Source organism: Schistocerca cancellata, chromosome 5 (assembly GCF_023864275.1).
Source record: "Schistocerca cancellata isolate TAMUIC-IGC-003103 chromosome 5, iqSchCanc2.1, whole genome shotgun sequence".
Lineage (NCBI taxonomy): Eukaryota > Metazoa > Arthropoda > Insecta > Orthoptera > Acrididae > Schistocerca > Schistocerca cancellata.
The window spans coordinates 255,066,268-255,090,417 of NC_064630.1; the positions used below are offsets into that span (position 1 = coordinate 255,066,268).

Genomic DNA, 24,150 nt, shown 5'->3' on the forward strand with positions numbered 1-24,150 from the left:
GACACATTAGAGTGATAAAGTCATTTGCTTGAATTAATTTGTAATCTAGTCAGTTAAGCTTTTACTAATAGCTTGTCAATAATAGGTGTATATTAATAGGTGCATATCAGGGAGGGCCCAACGATTCGACTCGCGTGTGGTGCCCGTGAACGTGAGCCAATGTGTCGCACCTGAGTGCACACTTTGCGCTCTACCGCGCCACACTGTCTGAGCGGGAAGGAAGCTAAACGGCGAAAGCGCCGATGCGGCAAACGGCTCTGTTCCATATTTCTCAACAACATAGGTCAAAACAAAAGAAATTTTCGGTATTATTTAACTATTTCTGGTGTGCCCTCTCACTGAGCGCAGTTTGTAGTCAACTCTATTTAAAATCCTTTCCTGATCTTCTACTTTTCGTTTTCCTGTCCTTTTTTCTCCTGAAATTCAAAAATAGCATACCTTAAATCGAAAATTTCTTTGCAGGCATCCTTTTGACTTAACTAGCGTACGAGGACTATTCGGGAAGTAAGGAACGATCGGGCGCAAAATGGTAACGTCAGTGACGATGAAGATTGCACAGATGTGTTGGGCTGTCTCTTTAGCATGCCCATCGATCGCATCATGTCGCTCTTTTCAGTTATGAGCGCACATTGAGCTAGTAAAGACGCCTAAAAATAGTGTATCTCGCCAAGTGCGAGGGCCTGGAGAGAGATTTCGCCTAATGTCATGCACCCCACATGACATGACTGTCATGCGTTTCCTTCTCCACGACAATTCTCGACCGCACTCTGCAGGGGCAATGAAGAAGGTCCCGCAGCGTTTTCGATATGAAGTGTTTAACACCACACGGCCCATAATTGGCTTCCTCTAAGTTTCATCGCTGCTCACATGAAACGCTGGCTATGAACGCAACATCTTGGCACAACCAGTGCCGAGAACTGGCGGGAAGCACAGGCGGCTGACGAGGGTACTGGAAAGTTGATACAGTGCTACGACATATGTTGAATTCGGAACGGCGACTACGTAGAGAAGTAGCTGGAATGTGTAGCTAATTGTTGCAAATAAAAAAAAATTTGATTTTCACAGAGGTTTCCATTTCGCGACCGATCGGACCTTACTTTCCGTATAGCTCTCGTACATTGCAGTAATATCTGACATCGCAACAATCTTCGTTCATTTCCATAAAAACATATTGGACAATGTAATAATGCGAGCGATACGAAAATTTTGCTATTCACACCACCAATTCTATCACGTCTTCTATTCCTGCATATTTAACACAAAAGTTCTTTTTGTTGTACAGAACAATGAATCCCACATACACCGTATGTCCATCGTTATCTTTCACCGTCAACTAAATCCTTAAATTCTTTGTGCGTGGTATTGTTGTGCTGTTTCGTGGCAAATTTGTGGTGCCCATCGATTATGCACATGAGTCTTCTCATCCTTCTTCTGTTGTTCCCATTCGTTTTTAGAGAATTGCGACGATAGACTTCCAGACTGTCTCGTTTTGCGCAAACAACCACTGAACCTGTGAATTCTTTATACCACGAACAAATAGCAAAAGATATCAGAAAACTGTCATGTCGGTCACAATAAGCCGCACCAAATGCTGGAAGAAAATGTCACCTTCAGTGCTAAATGAAATGTCGCGCCGTGCCGAGAAGCAAAAGTCGGGATGTACCGATTAGTGCCGGGACAGGCAAAGCCGCGGACGGCACGATCGAGGGAGGTGGCTAAGGCAGAAATTAGACAAACATTGGACTGTTATTCAGGAGGACGGCGGTTCAGGCCTCCACCAGATCATCCAGATTTAGATTGTTCGACTTTCTCTAAACCACTCAAGGAAATTGCAAGATGGTTCCTGTGAAATGTGGTATTCGATTTCCATCCCCATTCCGAGCATGTGTTCTGCCACTAATGACGTCGTCGTTACGGGCTGTTGAACCCTAATCTTGCTTCCTTCCTTTTATGTCCACCGTGCAGTATGTGAGAATTATTTTCATCTGCATTCACGTCCATATTCCACATGATAACTCTCGATGTGCAGGGGTTTCATCATCATTGCCCTTCTATTCCTTTGCTGCTGGTGCATCGGAAGAACGACTGCCAGTAAATGTCAATATGAGATCTGGTTTTCAAGTCGTTGAGTGTCTCCGTAGCGAAATGTCACCGACTAAACAATCGCATGAGGAAAGGCGCCGTTCTTTGTCGGATCTTATCTATTTCTTCTGTTAATCCTTCCTGACTGATGAGCAGTTTTCAAGCTATCTCTTTTGCAGACGAGTTTAATTTTCTTAGGATGCTTCCGGTGAATCTCAACTGTGCATCTGCTTTTTCCACAATTAGTTTTATGTTTCAGTTCCCCTCTAGAGCGCTCCGGATACATATTGCTAGGTAAGCTGTAAGGAAAAAAGGGAAAAAAGCACCACGAAGGAATTATCTGAGTTGGACGGGAATCGGTAGATGTATTGTACATGCACTGACAAACTAATTATTACAATTTCAGAAAAATTGTATTATTTATACAAGAGAAAGAGCTCCAGAAATTGAGCAAGTCAATAACGCATTGGTCCATTTCTGCCCCTTTTGCAAGCAGTTATTCGGCTTCCCATTTATTGATAGAGTTGTTGCATGTGCCAAATTCTGTGTAATTGACACGCTAGATCGTCCAAATCTCGAGCTGGTTGGAGGGTCCTGCCCATAATGCTCCAAACATTCTCAGTTGGGGAGAGATCCGGCGACCTTGCTGGCCAAGGTAGGATTTGGCAAGCACAAACAGTAGAAACTCTCGTCGTGTCCGGAGGACATTATCTTTTGAAATGTAAGGCCAGGATAGCTTGCCATGAAGGGCAACAAAACGGTGCGGAGATTATCGTCAGCGTACCGCTGTGCTGTAAGGATCTCGCGGATGACTACCAAAGGGATCTTACTACGAAAAGAAATGGCAGCTTAGACCATCACTTCTGGTTGTCGGGCCATATGGTGAGCGAGAGTCCCAACGCTATGTAGGGCGTCTCCAGACATATCTTCACTGGTCATTTGGGCTCATTTCGAAGCGAGAATCATCACTGAAGACAATTCCAATCCAGTCAATGAGATTGTGGTGGGATACCAACATGACTGTCGCCTGCCATACGGCCCGACAACGAGGAATAATGGTCTGGGCTGTCATTTCTTTTCAGAGCAGGACCCCTTTGGTTGTCATTCGCGTCACACTTGCAGTACAGCGGCATGTCGACGATATTCTAAGCCCCGTTTTGTTGCCCTTAATGGCAAGCCATTCTCGGCTTAAATTTGAACAACAGAATGACCACCCGCAAACGGTGAGGGTTTCTCCTCCTTGTTTTCATGCTTTCCAAACCCCTCGTGGCCAGCAAGTTCGCCGGATCTCTCCTCAAACGGGAACATTTGGGGCATTATCGGCAGAGCGTTCCAACAATCTCGGGATTTTGATGACCTAACGAGCTAGTTAGACGGAATTTGCACGATATCCCTCAGCAGAACATCCAACAGCTATATCAATCAGTGCTAAGCTGAATAAATGCTTGCATAATGGCCAGAGGTGGACCATCGCTTTATTGATCTGTTCAATTTATGAAACTGTAATCATTTGTTTGTCTGTACATGTACGAGGGTAATCCCAAAAGTAAGGGCTCCTATGTTTTTGTGGCGGTTGGTCACACTGTTATGAAGAGTGCTTCACGCGCTGTGTGTAAACATGCGCACGCCGCGCTGAGGCGCTCAGTCTTGCCTTGACAGCCGTTGAGAATGGAGCTCCCGTTGGATGTTACCGCCAAGTGCGAACTGCGCGCAGTTATTCGGTTTTTGAACGCAAGGGGCACTGCGCCGTCAATTGACGGAAGTGTATGGATGTCAAAAATGTTCGTAAGTGGTGTAGAGAGTTTGCAGCTGGTCGGACCTAAACTCACGACGAAGAAAGGATCGGGACACCGTCAATTTCTGACGAGACAGTGTTGAAGGTTGAGCAAAGCACACACGAAGATCGGCGGATCACCCTGGATGATCTCTGCACGTTGGTTCCAGAGGTTTCCCGAAGCACCGCTCACAGAATTTTAACGGAAACATTGAACTACCGGAAGATGTGCGCAAGATGGATGCCACGCATGCTGACTGAGGACCACATGCGGCAACGAGTTGATGCTTCCCGCGCATTTCTTCACCGCCTTGCAGCCGAACAGGACAACTTTTTGGACTGAGTTGTCACGGGTGACGAAACCTGAGACCAAGCAACAATCACGCCAGTGGCGGCATCCTTCGCCAAAGCCGCGGAAATTCAAACAAACACATTCTGCCGGTACAGTCGTGACAACCGCTTTTTTGGATCGGAAAGGGGTATTGTCGGTCGACTTTATGCTCACTGGGACCACAATTAACGCTGACAGGTACTGTGAGACTCTGAAAAAACTCAAACGGGCAATTCAGAACCGAAGAAGAGGAATGTTGAGCAAGGGCGTACACATTCTCCATGACAACGCTCGCCCACGCATCGCTCGGCAAACCGTTGCTCACCTGCAACAGTTTCAGTGGAACACAATCACCCACCCACTCTATAGTCCTGACTTGGCGCCCATTGACTATCACCTGTTCCCTAAGTTAATAGAACATTTGGCCGTAAAGCGATTCAGCTCCGACGAAGAGGTGAAAGAAGAGGTTCATAACTTTCTGAACAGCATGGCGGCTAGCTGGTATGACATGGGCAAACAAAAACTTTCACAGCGTCTACAAAAATGCATCGACAGAAATGATGATTATGTCGAAAAATAGCTAAATGTTCAAGCTGTAGACTGACGTAAACCATTGTAGAAATAAACAGGTCTATGTACTTATAAAAAAATAGGAGACCTTACTTTTGGGATTACCCTCGTACATTACATCTACCGATTTCCGTCCCATTCGAGTAATTCCTTCGTGATAACTTTTTTCCCTCTTGGAGTGCATTTACGGTTATTACTGTTCCCAGTACTTTATCGTCAGTCTTTTCATCGAACACCTATAGATCTGTTTACGTTGATAGTCAACTGCCAGTCCCTGCAACAGACGTCGACCCTCTGTTGCTGCATTTACACGAGACACAACCCAGGTACACGAAAACTGAATTTCGGAATCTTTTTAGCTACTTTGCCAAGTATCTGGACGTATGCCGGTCACTTCTGCTTCCGGCACAACGCTCGCAACCAGCGGGTAGCCTGCCCGGGTGCCGCAGGCGCTCCTCCACCGGAGGCAGTCGAGAGCCGAGCGTCGCTAGTACACCGCGTGTTACGGAACCTTTACTGCAGACAAATCTTAACACAGCAGTTGACATGCCGACCTCTAGCAGCCGTCACCAGGGGCGCCGGCCTCGCAGTTCAACAGCACGCCCATCGCCGAGAGCGGCGCTGCCATCGCAAGGTCTACATTGCACCTGGTGTCATGTGCTCGCCGAGCCACGCCACGCCACGCCACGCCTGCGCCTAGTCATCGCTTTTGGAGGCTTTGCCCGTCCAACGCTGGAATTTCCCGAATTCGGTGCCTCAGTGGCCGTTGCAGTTAACCATCACGACACACTTCACGATGGACTAGCGTCACGAGCCACCCAGATCACTACAGACTCTTGGCTACGTCACATTACCATGTCAGAAGATCCCGTTCAGTTGCATCATTCAGAAGCTACTTTATAGGGAACTTCGTTCCACCTGTGCTGTGTTAATAGTCACTTTCATGGTACTTGGGAATTAACCAACTGTTGCAATGAGCGTGCCGCTCAGGATACTGTAGTTTCTAGTCTCGTCCACGACGTGGCCATCAACCTCTTCTACCCGTGCCTGTTGATGATGATGATTCCACTACTCTGCACGCTGCTGACATGCGACTCTACTCAAGAGTGGCACTAGTCTTATGTTGGTGTTAAGGATGAAGTCTACAAGCTGCAACAATAGGTGTCATCTCACACAGCTATCCCGCCCAACTGCTGCCGTTCTCTCAGTTGTGCGCGATATTGGCCTGCAGCTTTGCACCTTCACCATGAAGATGCATCCATGGTCGATCTTCCACACAAGGGTGACACAGCGCAGGACAAATCGTTTGGCGCCAAGGACATGCCTTTGTTCCCACTGCACCAGACCTCGTCTACCACCCAGTTGCCTCCTCCTCTGACCACGGGCCTGACACTGCTTCCACTGCCCTGTGCCTTCACCAAGAAGGTGCTGCCATAGCCGACCTTCCTCACGAGGGTGGCACATCACATTATTTGCCACTGAGATTCCCGTCTGCGTTCCCTCTAGACGCACCCAACATTGTCTCCATGCTCTGCACCTTCGCTGCGAAACCACAAGCATGGTTGGCTTCATTCACACAGTGCCAGGACTCAGCTGTTATCCAGCCACTGCCTTCTCCCTGGCCGCAAAAGAGATGCAGCCATGACTGATCTTCCTCACGAGTATGGCATAACATATCGTTCCTTCTTTCTTATGGGTACTTGTCACTACATGCTGATTTCATCCTTGAGTACTCCACACTCTCATCTACACCTACAACTACATACACATTCCGCAAGCCACCGTAAGGGGCGTGGCGGAGGGTACCCTGTACCACACGTAATTGTCTCCTGTTCAGTTCCACTCGCAGTTACAACGAGGGAAAAACGAGTATCTGTATGCCCCCATCTGAGCCCCAAGTTCTCTTACCTTATCTTCGTGGTCCTTGTGCGATATGTATGTTAGGAGCAGTAGGATCATTCTGCAGCCGGCTTCAAATGCTGGTTTTCTAAACTGTCTCAGTAGTGTTCTTTGAAACGAGTGTCTACTTGAGCTCCAGAAGCATATCTGTAACAATTGCATGTTGATCGACCTACTGATAACCAGTCTAGGAGCTCGCCTCTGAATTTCTTCAATCAATTCTTTCTATCTGATCTGGTGCGGATCCCAAACACTCGAGCAGTACTCAAGAAGAGGTCTCAAAAATGGCTCTGAGCACTATGGGACTTAACAGCTGTGGTCATCAGTCCCCTAGAACTTAGAACTACTTAAACCTAACTAACCTAAGGACATCACACAGATCCATGCCCGAGGCAGGATTCGAACCTGCGACCGTAGCAGTCGCGCGGTACCGGACTGCGCGCCTAGAACCGCGAGACCACCGCGGCCGGCAACAGGTCTCACTAGCGTACTACATGCGGTGTCCTGTACAGATGAACCACACATTCCTAAAATTCTCCCACTAAACCAAAGTCGAACATTCGCCTTCCCTATCGCAATCCTCATTTTATACCATTTTGCAACGCTACAGCCAGATATTTAAATGACGTGACTGTGTCAAGCAGGACACTACTAATGACGTTCCGAACATTATGGGTTTGTTTTTCCTATTCATCGTCATTAACTAACATTTTTATACATTAAGAGCCAACTAAAAATTTTTTTCTAGGTCATATTGAGTCAACGTACAGCCATTTATCTTGGACACCTTCCTGTACACAACAGCATCATCACTGAAAACCCAAAAATTGCTGCCCTCCATGTCTGCCACATCATTTATGAATATACAAAACAGCGACAGTCTTATCACACTTCCCTGGGGCACTCCTGTTGTTACCTCTGTCTCCAATGAACACTCACCATCGAGGACAACATACTTCATTCTATTACTTAAGAAGGCATGTACATCATGTGAGAAAATAGTAAGCTGGGTGTTGCATGAGCGATGCTTTCTAAAGCCATGATGATTCGTGGGAGCTTTTGGGTCTCTAGAACATTATTTATGTTAGAACTCGGAATGTGCTCCAGAATTCTGTAGCAAACCGATGTTAAGGCTATTGATCTGTAATTCTGTGGGTCCTTACTTTTACCCATCTTATATGCAGGAGTCACTTGCACTTTTTTCAGTCGCTTGGCACTTTGTAGTGGTTCAGAGATGCGCGATAAATGCTTACTAAGTAAGAGGCTAATGACGGAGACTACTCTTTGTAAAACTGAATTGGGATTCCACCCCGCCCTGGCGACTTATTTGTTTTCAAATCTTTCAGTTGTTTCTCCACGCCAGGAATGCTTATTACTATGTCATCGATACGCGACTCTGTGTGATAGTCAAAAGACGGTATGTTTGTATGATTCTCCTGCTTGAACGATTTATTAAATGTGGGATCTAAAACTTCGGCCTTCCATTTGCTGTCTTCTACTGCGAAATCAGACTGCTCAATGAGTGACTGAATGGAAGCCTTAGACCCGCTTAGTGATTTTGCATAGGACCAGATATTTTACGGGGTCTCTGCCACATCTTTAGCCAAGGTTTGACGGTGGTAGCTGTTGTATGCTTCAGGCGTGGAACTTTTCGCAGGCACGCGATTTTCTACTAATCTTTACCTGTCATCATTCGCTCATCCTCTTTTGAATCGAGAGTGCAACAGCCTTTGCTTCCTCAGCATTTTCCGAATTTCATTATTCAACCACGGTGGGTATTTTCCACCCATTTAGTACTAGGCGCATACTTGTCCAGAGCACGATTAACAATCTGTTTAAACTTCTCCCATAACACCTCTGTGGCCATCATTCTGGAACTAAATGATTGCAACTCATTGTTTAAGTGAGATACTAACGATTGCTTATCTGCTCTTTCTAGCAGAAACACTGTCCTAGCCCTTTTGACTGGTTTATTAACTTCTGTGACCATAGTAGCTATGATGACATCATCATCACTCAACCCCGTCTGTATACTGATACCTTCCATAAGGTCCGGCCTGTTTGTAGTTACAAAGTCCAAGATACTTCCATTGAGTGTTGATTGCCGAACTAGCTGTTCAAGACGGTTTCCGGAAAACGTATTGAAAACTACTTCACAAACTTTCTATCTGTACCCCCTGCAATGAATTCATACGCGACCCAGTCTATACTCGGTAGGTTAAAGTCGCTAACAATTAGTATTGCATGATCTGGATATTTACGCACAACAGACCATAGACTTTCTTTGAGTGACTCTAGAACTGCCACAGCTGAGTCGGATGGTTGGTAAAACTATACAGTTAACTTGGTTTCACCTAGACTTGTTACGCACGGCCAGGTAACTTCAGTATCACACTCAATTTCAACCTCAGTACTGACAATATTTTTGTAGAATGCAATGAACACTCTGCCTCCTACGGCATCTAATCTGTGTTTCCAATAATCATTCCAAGACTCACTAAATTTCTCAGAGCTTTTTGTGAAACTTCCTGGCAGATTAAAACAAGAGAGCTTCTGTAAAGTTTGGAAGGTAGGAGACGAGGTACTGGTTGAAGTAAAGCTGTGAGGACGGGGTGTGAGTCGTGCTTGGGTAGCTCAGAAGGTAGAGCACGTGCTCGCGAAAGGCAAAGGGCCCGAGTTCGAGTCTCGGTCTGGCACACAGTTTTAATCTGCCAGGAAGTTTCACGTCAGCGCACACTCCCTGCAGAGTGAAAATCTCATTTCAGAGCTTTTTATTTCGGGTTTTTGCCAGCTCTCAGACCGAAGAATAATTTGAGGTTGAGAACTTTCCTGGAAGGTCTTCTCGCTGGCGTGTGTTGGAGCAGTTTTCCACAGTTCAGCTGGCCATCTAAAGGCAGCTTCTAAGCCTGGGTCGTAGGTACAGTTTGTGCCAACTTAATTACGATCCACAGTGGGCTGCACTCGATGCATTTAACACGCATGACAGAGTCTCTTCGACATCTCAGACTTCATTCAGAAAATACACTACTGGCCATTAAAATTGCTACACCACGAAGATGACGTGCTACAGACGCGAAACTTAACCGACAGGGAGAAGATGCTGTGATATGCAAATGATTAGCTTTTCAGAGCATTCACACAAGGTTGCCGCCGATGGCGACACCTACAACGTGCTGACATGAGGAAAGATTCCAACCGATTTCTAATAGACAAGCAGCAGGTAACAGGCGTTGCCTGGTGAAACATTGTTGCGATGCCTCGTGTAAGGAGCAGAACTGCGTACCATCACGTTCCCGACTTTGATAAAGGTTGGAATGTAGCCTATCGCGATTGCGGTTTATCGTATCGCGACATTGCTGCTCGCGTGGGTTGAGGTCCAATGACTGTTAGCAGAATATGGAATCGATGGGTTCAGGAGGGTAATATGGGACGTTGTGCTGGATCCCAACGGCCTCGTATCACTAGCAGTCGAGATGACAGGCATGTTATCCGCATGGCTGTAACGGATCGTGCAGCCACGTTTCGGTCCCTGAGTCAACAGATGGGGACGTTTGCAAGACGACAACCATCTGCACGAACAGTTCGACGACGTTTGCAGCAGCGTGGACTATCAGCTCGGAGACCATGGCTGCGGTTACCCTTGACGCTGCCTCACAGAGAGGAGCGCTTGCGATGGTGTACTGAACGACGAACCTGGGTGCACGAATGGCAAAACGACATTTTTTCGGATGAATCCAGGTTCTGTTTACAGCATCATGAGGGTCGCATCCGTGTTTGGCGACAGCGCGGTGAACGCACATTGGACGCGTGAATTCGTCATCGCCATACTGGCGTAACACCCGGCGTGATGGTATGGGGTGCCATTGGTTACACGTCTCGGTCACCTCTTGTTCGCACTGACGGCACTTTGAACGGTGGACGTTACATTTCAGATGTGTTACGACCCGTGGCTCTACCCTTCAATCTATCCCTGCGAAACCCTACATTTCAGCAGGATAATGCACGACCGCATGTTGCAGGTCCTGTACGGGCCTTTCTGGATACAGAAAATATTCGACTGCTGCCCTGGCCAGCACATTCTCCAGATATCTCACCAATTGAAAACGTCTGGTTAATGGTGGTCGAGCAAGTGGCTCGTCACAATACGCCAGTCACTATTCTTGAAGAACTGTGATATCGTGTTGAAGCTGCATGGGCAGCTGTACCTGTACACGCCATCCAAGCTCTGTTTGACTCAATGCCCAGGCGTATCAAGGCCGTTATTACGGCCAGAGGTGGTTGTTCTGGGTACTGATTTCTCAGGATCAATGCACCCAAATTGCGTGAAAATGTAATCACATGTCAGTTCTAGTATAATATATTTGTCCAATGAATACCCGTTTATCATCTGCATTTCTTCTTGATGTACCAATTTTAATGGCCAGTAGTGTATATAGAGAGCAAACTGGCCTTCCTTTTCATTGTGTCAGCTATATTTCTAAGAGTTACCATTAGCTGTCTAACATTTGAGGTCGCAATGACTGACACGCTCACCTTGTAACCTCCCCCTCACTTATCGACCTCAATGACAGTGAAAAATTAAACCGCGTGCACCTAATGGAAATTTGGGAAAAGCAATCGTCACCGAAGTTAATCTGTCGGTAAAGAGGGAGGAAAGGGTTACATCTAAATGAAAGGAAAAATGCAAATGAAATTGGTGAAAATTAATTTTGAGAAAAGGGTAAAATTAATAAAGAAAGTAAATGTGCAGTCGTCACGTTAACAATTAATTGGCGTTAATTAGATATTTGAGATTTGGGGAAAATTACGGTCACCAGTACTATGGACAACTACTATAATAACTGAAAAAGAAAGGTTATTGCACATACAATTAGCACTAAAAGCGTGGGAACTGAAGGTTGACACGTGTTGTGTGAAAACTGAAAAAAAGTTTGTCAGAAGTAATAAATTTCGCTACACTCTGACTTAATTTAGCAAAAGACTTAATGAAACCGGAAAATTGAAAGTTAATTTAGTGACTGAAATTAATAGTGATATCTCATCTGTTTCTGAAGCACTACGAAATTCAGTAAAATAAGGTTAGTCTTGGGCTACCTCAACGATCATTTCAAAAGCTACTTGAATCTATGCAATTTAGAAATAAGAGATTTAACTTTGAACTTGAATTAAGTGATTCTGAACAATTAACAATAGTAACATTTAGTACGTACCAAGCCGAGCTGCAGTCACAGGTAAGCTAAAATATGGTAACGAAACTCGCACTCTTAATTTGTGCTTGCGTAATCTAAATACTGTAGCCAGCTATGAATACATTAACTGAACTTTGAAATTAAGGCAGTGAAATGGAATGATATTACTTCAACGCTGGCGTCTGAATTTCAACGACACTCGGGTTCATTTCGGAAAAGGAAGGGACCTTGCTTGGTAATGCAATTGGGACAATGAGCAACAAATGTTCATGCTAAGTTGCTGTAATTTTAGTTATGAAAATGGAACAGTTTGAAAAGCTGAGGTCTGCCATACAGTTCTAAAACTTTACGTGCTTCCAGTCTTCCTTGTTGGTTGATTGAAGGTTTGCAGTCGTCGGTCGAGCAGGTGACTACAGTCACTCATTGTCGGCCGTCGCTGTTGCAGAAGCTGGATGTTGGCGCGCCTTCTTCTCGAGACGGTCACCAGGTGAAACGGGTTCTTGATGTGCGCCAGCTAATACTTCCCGTCCGCGATACCGTGTCAGAAACTATCATAGCAATTCGAGCGCAATTACATGCTGCCAAACCCCGAAAGCGCGGCAACTCGAGGGAGCGTCACACAACACACCTGCTCCACTGCACTACTCCAGCGAGACTCTGCTCTGCCCGCGCTCCATGCGGCACAGTTAACACTACCAAAGATCCTAAACACTTTGGTTCTCCACACGACCTATCGATGTAGTCGTTCGATAGCATAGTTTTCCCTAGGCCAGACCCAGCGTATAAATACAAATAATATTCACAAAACAAACCAATTATATATATTAAAACAATTACAATATATAATGACACAGAAATGTGATATCTTCAGGTACTAAAAAAGGAAAGAATTTATAGTACAATAGATGGAAATAGGAGGATGCTCCCTGCCGCCGTTGGATAAGCAGCTGCAGCAGCAAGTCGTATACTCCTAGCTCACTCATTTGTTACATAGTTTAATTCTTAATTTCTTTGCGTGTTTTTGGTACTTGCATTGTTTAATTCATAAATTTCGGGCGTATTATAGTATTTGAGAGTTGTAGCATCACGTTTTAGTACTCGAATAGTGTTAAATCGCGTAGTCTCCTTCCGCCGCCGAGCAGTGTGTCAGCAGTGCACAAGTGGCAGCATTACTGCATTTACTAGGCAATCTTGTATTTTAATAACCGCTTCAATTTTGTGTCGTTTTGTTTGCGCTCTCTGTAGATTAGTTCAGACGTTCTTTGCACAGTTTTTAGCATGGATAGGGACTGCAACTGCTGTGTTCGGATGCAGGCTGAGTTGGCATCCCTTCGCTCCCAGCTTCAGGCAGTGTTGGCTTCGGTCACACAGCTTGAGGCTGTTGCCAATGGGCATCACTGTGGGGGTCCGGATGGGGGTTTGTCGGGGACGGCCAGCTCGTCCCACGCATCCCCCGATCGGACTACGACTGTGGTTGCCCGGGATACTGCCCGCATTGAGGCTGATCCCTCACCTGTGGTAGAGTGGGAGGTCGTCTCAAGGTGTGGCAGGGGGCGAAAGACATTCCGGAGGGCTGAACGGAAGGCCTCTCCAGTTTGTCTGACGAACCGGTTTCAGGCTCTGTCTCAGGCTGATACTGATCTTCAGCCTGACATGGCTGCTTGTCCTGTTCCAGAGGTTGCCCCTCAGTCTGCAAGATCCGGGCAGTCGCAGAGGGTGGGCTTACTGGTAGTTGGGAGCTCCAACGTCAGGCGCGTAATGGGGCCCCTTAGGGATATGGCAGCAAGGGAGGGGAAGAAAACCAAAGTGCACTCCGTGTGCATACCGGGGGGAGTCATTCCAGATGTGGAAAGGGTCCTTCCGGATGCCATGAAGGGTACAGGGTGCACCCATCTGCAGGTGGTCGCTCATGTCGGCACCAATGATGTGTGTCGCTATGGATCGGAGGAAATCCTCTCTGGCTTCCGGCGGCTATCTGATTTGGTGAAGACTGCCAGTCTCGCTAGCGGGATGAAAGCAGAGCTCACCATCTGCAGCATCGTCGACAGGACTGACTGCGGACCTTTGGTACAGAGCCGAGTGGAGGGTCTGAATCAGAGGTTGAGACGGTTCTGCGACCATGTGGGCTGCAGATTCCTCGACTTGCGCCATAGGGTGGTGGGGTTTCGGGTTCCGCTGGATAGGTCAGGAGTCCACTACACGCAACAAGCGGCTACACGGGTAGCAGGGGTTGTGTGGCGTGGGCTGGGCGGTTTTTTAGGTTAGATGGCCTCGGGCAAGTGCAGAAAGGGCAACAGCCTCAACGGGTGCGGGGCAAAGTCAGGACATGCGGGGACCAAGCAGCAATCGGTATTGTAATTGTAAACTGTCGAAGCTGCGTTGGTAAAGTACCGGAACTTCAAGCGCTGATAGAAAGCACCGAAGCTGAAATCGTTATAGGTACAGAAAGCTGGCTGAAGCCAGAGATAAATTCTGCCGAAATTTTTACAAAGGCACAGACGGTGTTTAGAAAGGATAGATTGCATGCAACCGGTGGCGGAGTGTTCGTCGCTGTTAGTAGTAGTTTATCCTGTAGTGAAGTAGAAGTGGATAGTTCCTGTGAATTATTATGGGTGGAGGTTACACTCAACAACCGAGCAAGGTTAATAATTGGCTCCTTTTACCGACCCCCCGACTCAGCAGCATTAGTGGCAGAACAACTGAGAGAAAATTTGGAATACATTTCACATAAATTTTCTCAGCATGTTATGGTCTTAGGTGGAGATTTCAATTTACCAGATATAGACTGGGACACTCAGATGTTTAGGACGGGTGGTAGGGACAGAGCATCGAGTGACATTATACTGAGTGCACTATCCGAAAATTACCTCGAGCAATTAAACAGAGAACCGACTCGTGGAGATAACATCTTGGACCTACTGATAACAAACAGACCCGAACTTTTCGACTCTGTAAGTGCAGAACAGGGAATCAGTGATCATAAGGCCGTTGCAGCATCCCTGAATATGGAAGTTAATAGGAATATAAAAAAAGGGAGGAAGGTTTATCTGTTTAGCAAGAGTAATAGAAGGCAGATTTCAGACTACCTAACAGATCAAAACGAAAATTTCTGTTCCGACACTGACAATGTTGAGTGTTTATGGAAAAAGTTCAAGGCAATCGTTAAAAGCGTTTTAGACAGGTACGTGCCGAGCAAAACTGTGAGGGACGGGAAAAACCCACCGTGGTACAACAACAAAGTTAGGAAACTACTGCGAAAGCAAAGAGAGCTTCACTCCAAGTTTAAACGCAGCCAAAACCTCTCAGACAAACAGAAGCTAAACGATGTCAAAGTTAGCGTAAGGAGGGCTATGCGTGAAGCGTTCAGTGAATTCGAAAGTAAAATACTAGGTACCGACTTGACAGAAAATCCTAGGAAGTTCTGGTCTTACGTTAAATCAGTAAGTGGCTCGAAACATCATGTCCAGACACTCTGGGATGATGATGGCATTGAAACAGAGGATGACAAGCGTAAAGCTGAAATACTAAACACCTTTTTCCAAAGCTGTTTCACAGAGGAAGACCGCACTGCAGTTCCTTCTCTAAATCCTCGCACCAACGAAAAAATGGCTGACATTGAAATAAGTGTCCAAGGAATAGAAAAGCAACTGGAATCACTCAACAGAGGAAAGTCCACTGGACCTGACGGGATACCAATTCGATTCTACACAGAGTACGCGAAAGAACTTGCCCCCCTTCTAACAGCCGTGTACCGCAAGTCTCTAGAGGAACAGAAGGTTCCAAATGATTGGAAAAGAGCACAGGTAGTCCCAGTCTTCAAGAAGGGTCGTCGAGCAGATGCGCAAAACTATAGACCTATCTCTCTGACGTCGATCTGTTGTAGAATTTTAGAACATGTCTTTTGCTCGAGTATCATGTCGTTTTTGGAAACTCAGAATCTACTATGTAGGAATCAACATGGATTCCGGAAACAGCGATCGTGTGAAACCCAACTCGCATTATTTGTTCATGAAACCCAGAAAATATTAGATACAGGCTCCCAGGTAGATGCCATTTTCCTTGACTTCCGGAAGGCGTTCGATACAGTTCCGCACTGTCGTCTGATAAACAAAGTAAGAGCCTACGGAATATCAGACCAGCTGTGTGGCTGGATTGAAGAGTTTTTAGCAAACAGAACACAGCATGTTGTTCTCAATGGAGAGACATCTACAGACGTTAAAGTAACCTCTGGCGTGCCACAGGGGAGTGTTATGGGACCATTGCTTTTCACAATATATATAAATGACCTAGTAGATAGTGTCGGAAGTTCCATGCGGCTTTTCGCGGATGATGCTGTAGTATACAGAGAAGTTGCAGCATTAGAAAATTGTAGCGAAATGCAGGAAGATCTGCAGCGGATAGGCACTTGGTGCAGGGAGTGGCAACTGACCCTTAACATAGACAAATGTAATGTATTGCGAATACATAGAAAGAAGGATCCTTTATTGTATGATTATATGATAGCGGAACAAACACTGGTAGCAGTTACTTCTGTAAAATATCTGGGAGTATGCGTGCGGAACGATTTGAAGTGGAATGATCATATAAAATTAATTGTTGGTAAGGCGGGTACCAGGTTGAGATTCATTGGGAGAGTCCTTAGAAAATGTAGTCCATCAACAAAGGAGGTGGCTTACAAAACACTCGTTCGACCTATACTTGAGTATTGCTCATCAGTGTGGGATCCGTACCAGATCGGGTTGACGGAGGAGATAGAGAAGATCCAAAGAAGAGCGGCGCGTTTCGTCACAGGGTTATTTGGTAACCGTGATAGCGTTACGGAGATGTTTAACAAACTCAAGTGGCAGACTCTGCAAGAGAGGCGCTCTGCATCGCGGTGTAGCTTGCTCGCCAGGTTTCGAGAGGGTGCGTTTCTGGATGAGGTATCGAATATATTGCTTCCCCCTACTTATACCTCCCGAGGAGATCACGAATGTAAAATTAGAGAGATTACAGCGCGCACAGAGGCTTTCAGACAGTCGTTCTTCCCGCGAACCATACGCGACTGGAACAGGAAAGGGAGATAATGACAGTGGCACGTAAAGTGCCCTCCGCCACACACCGTTGGGTGGCTTGCGGAGTATAAATGTAGATGTAGATGTAGGATATGCCTTTCTGACGTTACAACCTGAGTGGGCTTTGCAGCAAGACCATCCACAGAAACACCTTGTATTTGCGTCTGAGGTGTAAGAGAATTGCTGTGCAAGTAGTACCCACTTTTTTCTTCCACCCAGTGGGGAACATCTTGTATTTGCTTCTGAGGTGTAAGAGAATTGCTGTGCAAGTAGTACCCACATTTTTCTTCCACCCAGACGTTCACAAACCCTCCACTCTCTGCTATTCACCCTCATGCAGGGACAAACCGGCCAGGTCATATGCGTATGAAATGCAGCAATGGCAGGGTTTCTGGGTAGATCCCAAGTGCACCAAGCCCTTTGTGGCTGGTGCCCCAATACCTTTGCGACCCAGGGCAATAATTGACCCATGTCAACCATTGCCAACTGTCAATCGGTGCCACCTTAGCTTGATCTGTTTCTGGACTTTCTGTGTATTTCTTGCTTCACATAGAATGAACAAAATCCCTGGATAGCTCTCACTGAGTAGATTTATACAATAAAACAGATGAAGTAATAATCTAAGCTATGATAGACTATGGGTAAACTGTTATAACAAGAGATCAAACTTTATGATTGTGGCACTGCAGGTACAGCAAAGCTAAACTATTAAAATTACCAGCTACAAAGAATGAAAAAGGGAAATAGAGATGAGCAATGATGATAATCCTGAATCCTTCTGGAAGAACAAAATGTCAAACAACTGGATGAAAACACACACACACACACACACACACACACACACACACAGAGAGAGAGAGAGAGAGAGAGAGAGAGAGAGAGAGAGAGAGGGGGGGCGAGAGAGAGAGGGCCGGTCGGAGTGGCCGAGCGGTTCTAGGCGCTTCAGTCTGGAACTGTGCGACTGCTACGGTCGCAGGTTCGAATCCTGCCTCGGGCATGGATGTGTGTGATGTACTTAGGTTAGTTAGGTTTAAGTAGTTCGAAGTTCTAGGGGACTGATGACCTCAGAAGTTAAGTCCCATAGTGCTGAGAGCCATTTGAACCTCTTTTTTTTTTTAGAGAGAGAGAGAGAGAGAGAGAGAATGAAAAAGAAAAATAATAACGCACTATGCCATTTCTTACTGTAAAAATTAGTATCTAGAACAGTAATCACAAATTCAGGAGGTGCTCATGTTTGTGATAATTACTTCATTATTGCTCATACCAGTAAAAGAACGGAGGTTATTCAAATTGTAAAACAGCTAAGTCTGTTGAATTATGTTAAGTGCTTCATATAACTGGTTCTAGCAGAGGAATACTTATTAAAACACTAAATACCTGTGGGTGACTGTTTTTGTGTTGTACCACCATTAAAAAAATACTTTTGGTATTTTTTGTACATTCTTTATATTTTATTATCGCAAATTAAGGAGTGATCTTTCCAGGTTACAGTACCATGTATATGGATTTGATACAATGCTGTAGGTATATGGAAGTGCATGTTTGATTAAAACTTGTGGTAGCCTGATATTGACACTAACATACAACACAGTCAACATATCTGAAATACAAACAGTATTTCATCCAAAATTGTTGCATCAAGATGCGAGGGAAGAACACATTATTACCGTTTGTAATAACACACATCACTGAGTATTATTACATCATCTAAAATTGTCACATTGTTGTCTGTTTGGTGAATGAGTAACCTGTTAATGTAAATGGATTTTCAGGAAACTTTCTGTAAATTTCTCTGATAGTAAAATGCTGTGTATTTTTTGTTTAGGAAGACAAAGACCTAGTCCATGAATTTGTTCAGAATGATGGCCTAGCATGCCTCATCAAAGTTGGCTCTGAAGCAGACCAGAATTACCAAAACTACATCCTAAGAGGTGAGTCAATCCCATATTGGCATTCATTATATTACTATGAGTTATATTGTATATATCAACAGTAATCTTGAAGAAATAACAGTGAAGGAAGGTAGGATATTTCCAGTGAAACAGAAACAAATACAATGAGGCGACGAAAAGTCATGGGATGCCTCCTAATACCATACCGGTCCTCCTTTTGCCCGGCATATTGCAGCAACTCGGAATGGCATGGACTCAACAAGTCATTGAAAACCTCCTGAAGAAATATTGAGTCATGCTGCGTCTGTAGCTGTCCATAATTGCGAAAATGTTGCCGGTGTAGGATTTTGTGCATGAACTGACCTCTCAGTAATGTTCCATAAATGTTTAATGGGATTCATGTTAGGCGATCTGGGTGGCCAAATCAGTCACTCGAATTACCCAGAATATTCTTCGGACCAATCATGAACATTTGTGGCACGATGACATGGCGCATTGTCATCCATAGAAAGACCAGTGCTGAATGGTCTCCAAGTAGCTGAACATAAACATTTCTATTTATTGATCGTTCCAGTTGTCCCAGAGGACCAACTCCATCCCATGTAAACACAGCCCACACCTTTATGGAGCCACCACCAGATTGTACATTGCCTTCTTGACAACTTGGGTCTTGGCTTTGTGGGGCCTGTGCCAAACTCGAACCCTACCGAATCATCTGACCAGGCCACAAATAGTAAAGAGAAGAGACCGGATTTTATGCAGTCATAAAAACCTTAAAATATACATGCAAATGTGCAAGAAAAATGCTTAAAAGTGTCGAAATATTAAATATCAAATAGTAGAAAAACTTGCTAGTTATTGCGTGCATTACATCTCAAAGTCGAACCTGTGCATATCAACTACGAGGAAGAGCGCCGGCCATGCAAAAAATCGGCGTATTTAGAACGCTGATATCATTTTCTGAATGCTTTCTGGTAGAGGTTAAGAAGGGGCCTTCTGGGATTATTTTCTAAAAATTTGCAAAATGGGAGCGCATACCATATTTCAAGAATTGGTGCTTCTTCGCTATTGTTGTCGGTAACGAGCGGATGCGATGTGAGTGAATCGCAGCGAAACAATCGATATGTACAGGACCAACTTCGAGATATAGCGCACGCAGAGGGGCACGCTCAAAAACTCTGTAATACTTTTTCTAAAAGGACAACATACAATCATGAATATTTTGGACAACATTGACTTTTAATTAATACTATTGGACCAACGCATCATTTACAATTTATTTTACATTTTTCTACTATTGTGAACATAAACGACAAAGTACCGTTCCAACAGTCCGGTAGTAAGATTGTGACTTCGATTACTCAAAACATTTTTACAAGTAGAACAGGACCGTTGTACATCAACGAAGGTAACTGGGCAGTATTTGAATTTGGGTGTTACGTTGGCACTTACCGTTTCTGGTAAAAGTTCATCCATCCTATTAATAAAACTATCATTTTGGCACAAGGGTTCAAAGCCTGAGTTACTGTTTAAATGTTTTCAAACTTTTCTTTAAGTTTTCTTGGGAATATCTCCGGCAATGAGGAGCTCACTAGAATAATTTTATTCATTAACTGAATAGATTCATTCAATGCAAAACCTTGGGTTTACAGCTTTTTGATACCGGTACTTGCAGATATATGGGAAAGATTATTGCTAATCACAGCAATGTCTTTCTTAATACCGGAGTGATTAAAGGCCGCTAAATAGGAAGAAGGCTCTTCTTTTAAAGCACCAACAATTAAATTTGCGATGTAACGGCCACAATTGTCTGTAGTTTCGCCAACTGAAATCCGGATAATGCTGTCCTTGAGTTCATTGCGTATTTCTTCCAGAACATTTACGTAGATTGTTGGTATGTAATTTTTGCGGGATATTGATTCATTTGGTGTATTTTGATTTAAGCAATATTTACGCACGAAGCCTTTGAGGATAGGGTTTGTAAGTCGGTGAAGAGGAATATTGCTTGCAATGAATGCTTCACACAGAACCTTGCTAACCGACTTTTCTCGTTGCCATAGGACAAATTTCTGCTACTGCAACTTGCTGTTATCAAAAGTTGTTGTCGTGGTCCTCTCTTCTGCATTCCTCCGATATGAAGACTTGTCTTGACATCTGGTCTATTTGAAACTTTTTTTGCACAAAACGTTTTCTCGAAAACTCGACAATATAAAACAATTCCGTTATATGTAAATGTTCCAGGATGGTCAGCTATCCATGAAACGACGTCTCTTTTTTCAGGTGGCATGGCGCACAATGCATTACACACTACACGTCTTAAACACGTTCAACTGTGTACAAGTAAAAGCAAAGCTGAAAGCAAAATTAAAAACTTGCGTATTTTAATTGTTGCCGAGGCGTACGGCATGACAGCGGATGAGTGGAGGGTAGTAACACGGGGCGCGCAGGAGCAGGGGCATTGACTCTGCCTGTTCCTGTTTCTCCTCTGTAATGATTTCGCTAGGCAGTGGCCTCTCGGTTAGCGATTGCACGCAGTTCTATGTCGCGCTCGATCTGTGAGACATCAAAACTAGATCGAGCTAGAGACCGCCCACCTACATTTTTAAAATGTTGGAAACATGGAGCGAAAATATGGCATCGTCACTAGTTTTTAGTTAAAATATGCAACAACCGGTGAATAGGAGCCAAATATGAAAATGCATATAATCCAGTTCCTAGACTCATGAGACTAGGAGAGGTGCAGCAGGCAATGTTGTGCTGTACGAAAGGCACTCCATCAGTCTACTCCACCCATAGTAAACTAATGCAAAATTTCGCCATACTGTCCTAAGAGGTATATTCATCGTATGTCCCGTGTTGATTTCCGTGGTTATTTCATACAGTGTTGCTTGTTAGTACTGACAACTGTACACAAATGCCACTGCTCTTGGTTGTTAAATAAAGGCTTTCAGCCACTGTGTTGCCCACGGTGAGAGGTAATGCCTGAAAGTTGGTATTCTCGGCACATTCTTGACGCCTTCGATCTCAAGAGTATCAAATTCCTTAGCAATTTCTAAAATGGAGTGACCCATGCATTCAGAATCTGTTCATTCCCGTCATGTGGCCATGATCACATCAGAAACCTTTTCATATTAGCAACCTGAGTAATAGAATCCTTATTAGCTTGAAATCAAAGCTCTGGTATCATTTGTGTCTAGCTGTTGACTGTGTGGACGAGAGGTCACAATAGCAAGTGCAGAAGGACAAAGATAAATAAGTAACTATTCACTTAAATTAAAAACTGACTACTTTGAAGTCCCTGCTACCCTGTAAACGATAGACTTTCGAAAATTCATAAGTGCAGTGGCCTTGATGCCACCTACAAATGATTGCACAGACACACATATTGAACAGTCACATGTTCTGTGCTGCAGAACATCCGAACTGGTATCCATTGACTTGGTCTTATATAGCACTGCCTTTTCCACACTCCTGGGACACCGAACAACCTAAATTTAGTCTAAAATGTCAGTAAACTGAAGTTTTTGAGCTACAGTGCTCACTTGTGTATTAAACACCCCATAATTCTGCACCCTTGAATACAATGCTTGGATCTCATTTCTAAGACTAATGTTATGGGAGATACACCTTAATGAGTGAACTGCAATTATGTTGTTATCCAACAATAAAATTCATTTTCTTGGGTAAGGAGGTCATCAAAGAGGAGAGGTGCAGACAAAAATCTCAGTGAGAAAATCAGAAGTGTAGATGACATCCACACCCAGCACAGAGACTAGGGTAACATGTAGGCTTATGGGGACAGAGACAACATTCAAAGCTGCACTGGGAGGGAGAACAGGGAAAAGCTAGAAACTGGGGAAGTGATAACCAGTTTTTTAATGGATTGTGCTACTTCACTTACAGGTTTGTAGGCCATCTTGGGGTGAATAAATTCTGCTTAAGGGTCCATCACAGCTGATGTTTGTGAGAAGATCCAGGTAGCATAGGAAGTAAAAATAGTGTTTGTACTGACACAAGAAATATGATGTTGATCTAAAATATGAGAAGAAATTAATGTTATTCACACTAAATATCACACACATATTTTTCTATATTTGCAGTGACTTCTTCAATGGCCTTTGTATGTTTGGCCCAGATAATCTTGTAGAATTACAGGTAATAAAAAATGGTAAAAACTCTGTATTAATGTATTCTAAAATGTAACATGCCTATTACTATACATCTTCAGTTAGTTTTATTTAATCTTGTCGAGTACCTTTAATCTATTTTGGAGTGTAATGTGTAATTTTACCCTTGACAGAACACATATTTAGAGATTTTTTATCCCCATGTTTAAATTCTTACTGTCTATCATTTTGTAATTACTAATTTTTATTGTTGTATGTGATGTAGGTAAACTTTTCCATTTTTTTAGTCCATTCTATGCAGTGTGCTGTTGTGGTTCCTTTCTCCAGTTCAGCATTATTTCACTTATACAAATATCACTTACTGGATCTATAATGGCCAATTCAGTATTTGTAACCACAAGGCCCTAGTAGCTGATAGAATTTTTGTGAACAATGTGTGCTTGCCCAGTTTTTGTTGAATGTCAGGAAATTTTTAAATGTTTGTGATTTATATGCAATTTATAAATCAATCATTTCTGTTTAATTAAACAATGTTCTTGCATTTCCTTATTACATCTTCTGCTGTAAAGGAAAATGTTATTCATTTTATTCCATTTTCCAGAGCTCTGTGCTCCAGTGATCCATGTTGTGAATAGGATATGAAATGAGTTATTGTTACAAATTTGTTGTGGCTATTATAATACATTGTGTGGTATTACATAATGACACTTGTGATGGGGGGAATTTGGGGGTGGGGGAGTGGGGGAAGCTTATCATGCACTAGACATTAATGTCTGAAGGAAGGTCATTAAATATCTTACAGACAGTAAAATGGATTCCCTTCTGTATCAAATAGAGGTATGTATGTTCATTGCGGATGTTGTCCTTTCTTGTAATATCGTGACACCGATACATACTATTGGATCTGAAAAGGGGTATTTTTTTTCCTTATGAAACATTCCGGGAGGATATGTATTGCACTGTAGATGTGAGGATTTCAGGTTCCATAGAAAGATTTTTGCATGAGGTTCTAGGATGGAATCCACTCACGATTCTTATGACTAAATTCTGTGCACGATGTACTTTTCTAGCCAGTGGCTGATTTCCCCAAAAGATGAGTTGATATGCCATAATGACATGAAAATAACCATAGTAAGCTGATTTAATATTTTCCATGTTTCTTCAAGATCAAGTAATGTGTAAAGCATAAGTTGTAGAACACAGTCTTTTGCACAGATGAATTATCAGTGAAC

At 44.0% G+C, this 24,150-nt stretch overlaps 1 protein-coding gene across 5 annotated transcripts in view; it reads left to right on the top strand.

Moving 5' to 3' along the window:
* The window catches only part of LOC126188884 (FH1/FH2 domain-containing protein 3), a 637,930-nt gene that overhangs the window by 474,224 nt on the left and 139,556 nt on the right, over nt 1–24,150 (top strand). For all 5 annotated transcript variants that reach the window (XM_049930556.1, XM_049930557.1, XM_049930558.1 and 2 more), the window contains one exon: nt 18,725–18,830. In XM_049930556.1, coding sequence (XP_049786513.1) covers nt 18,725–18,830 — 106 coding nt within the window. The remainder of the gene's footprint in view (nt 1–18,724; nt 18,831–24,150) is intronic.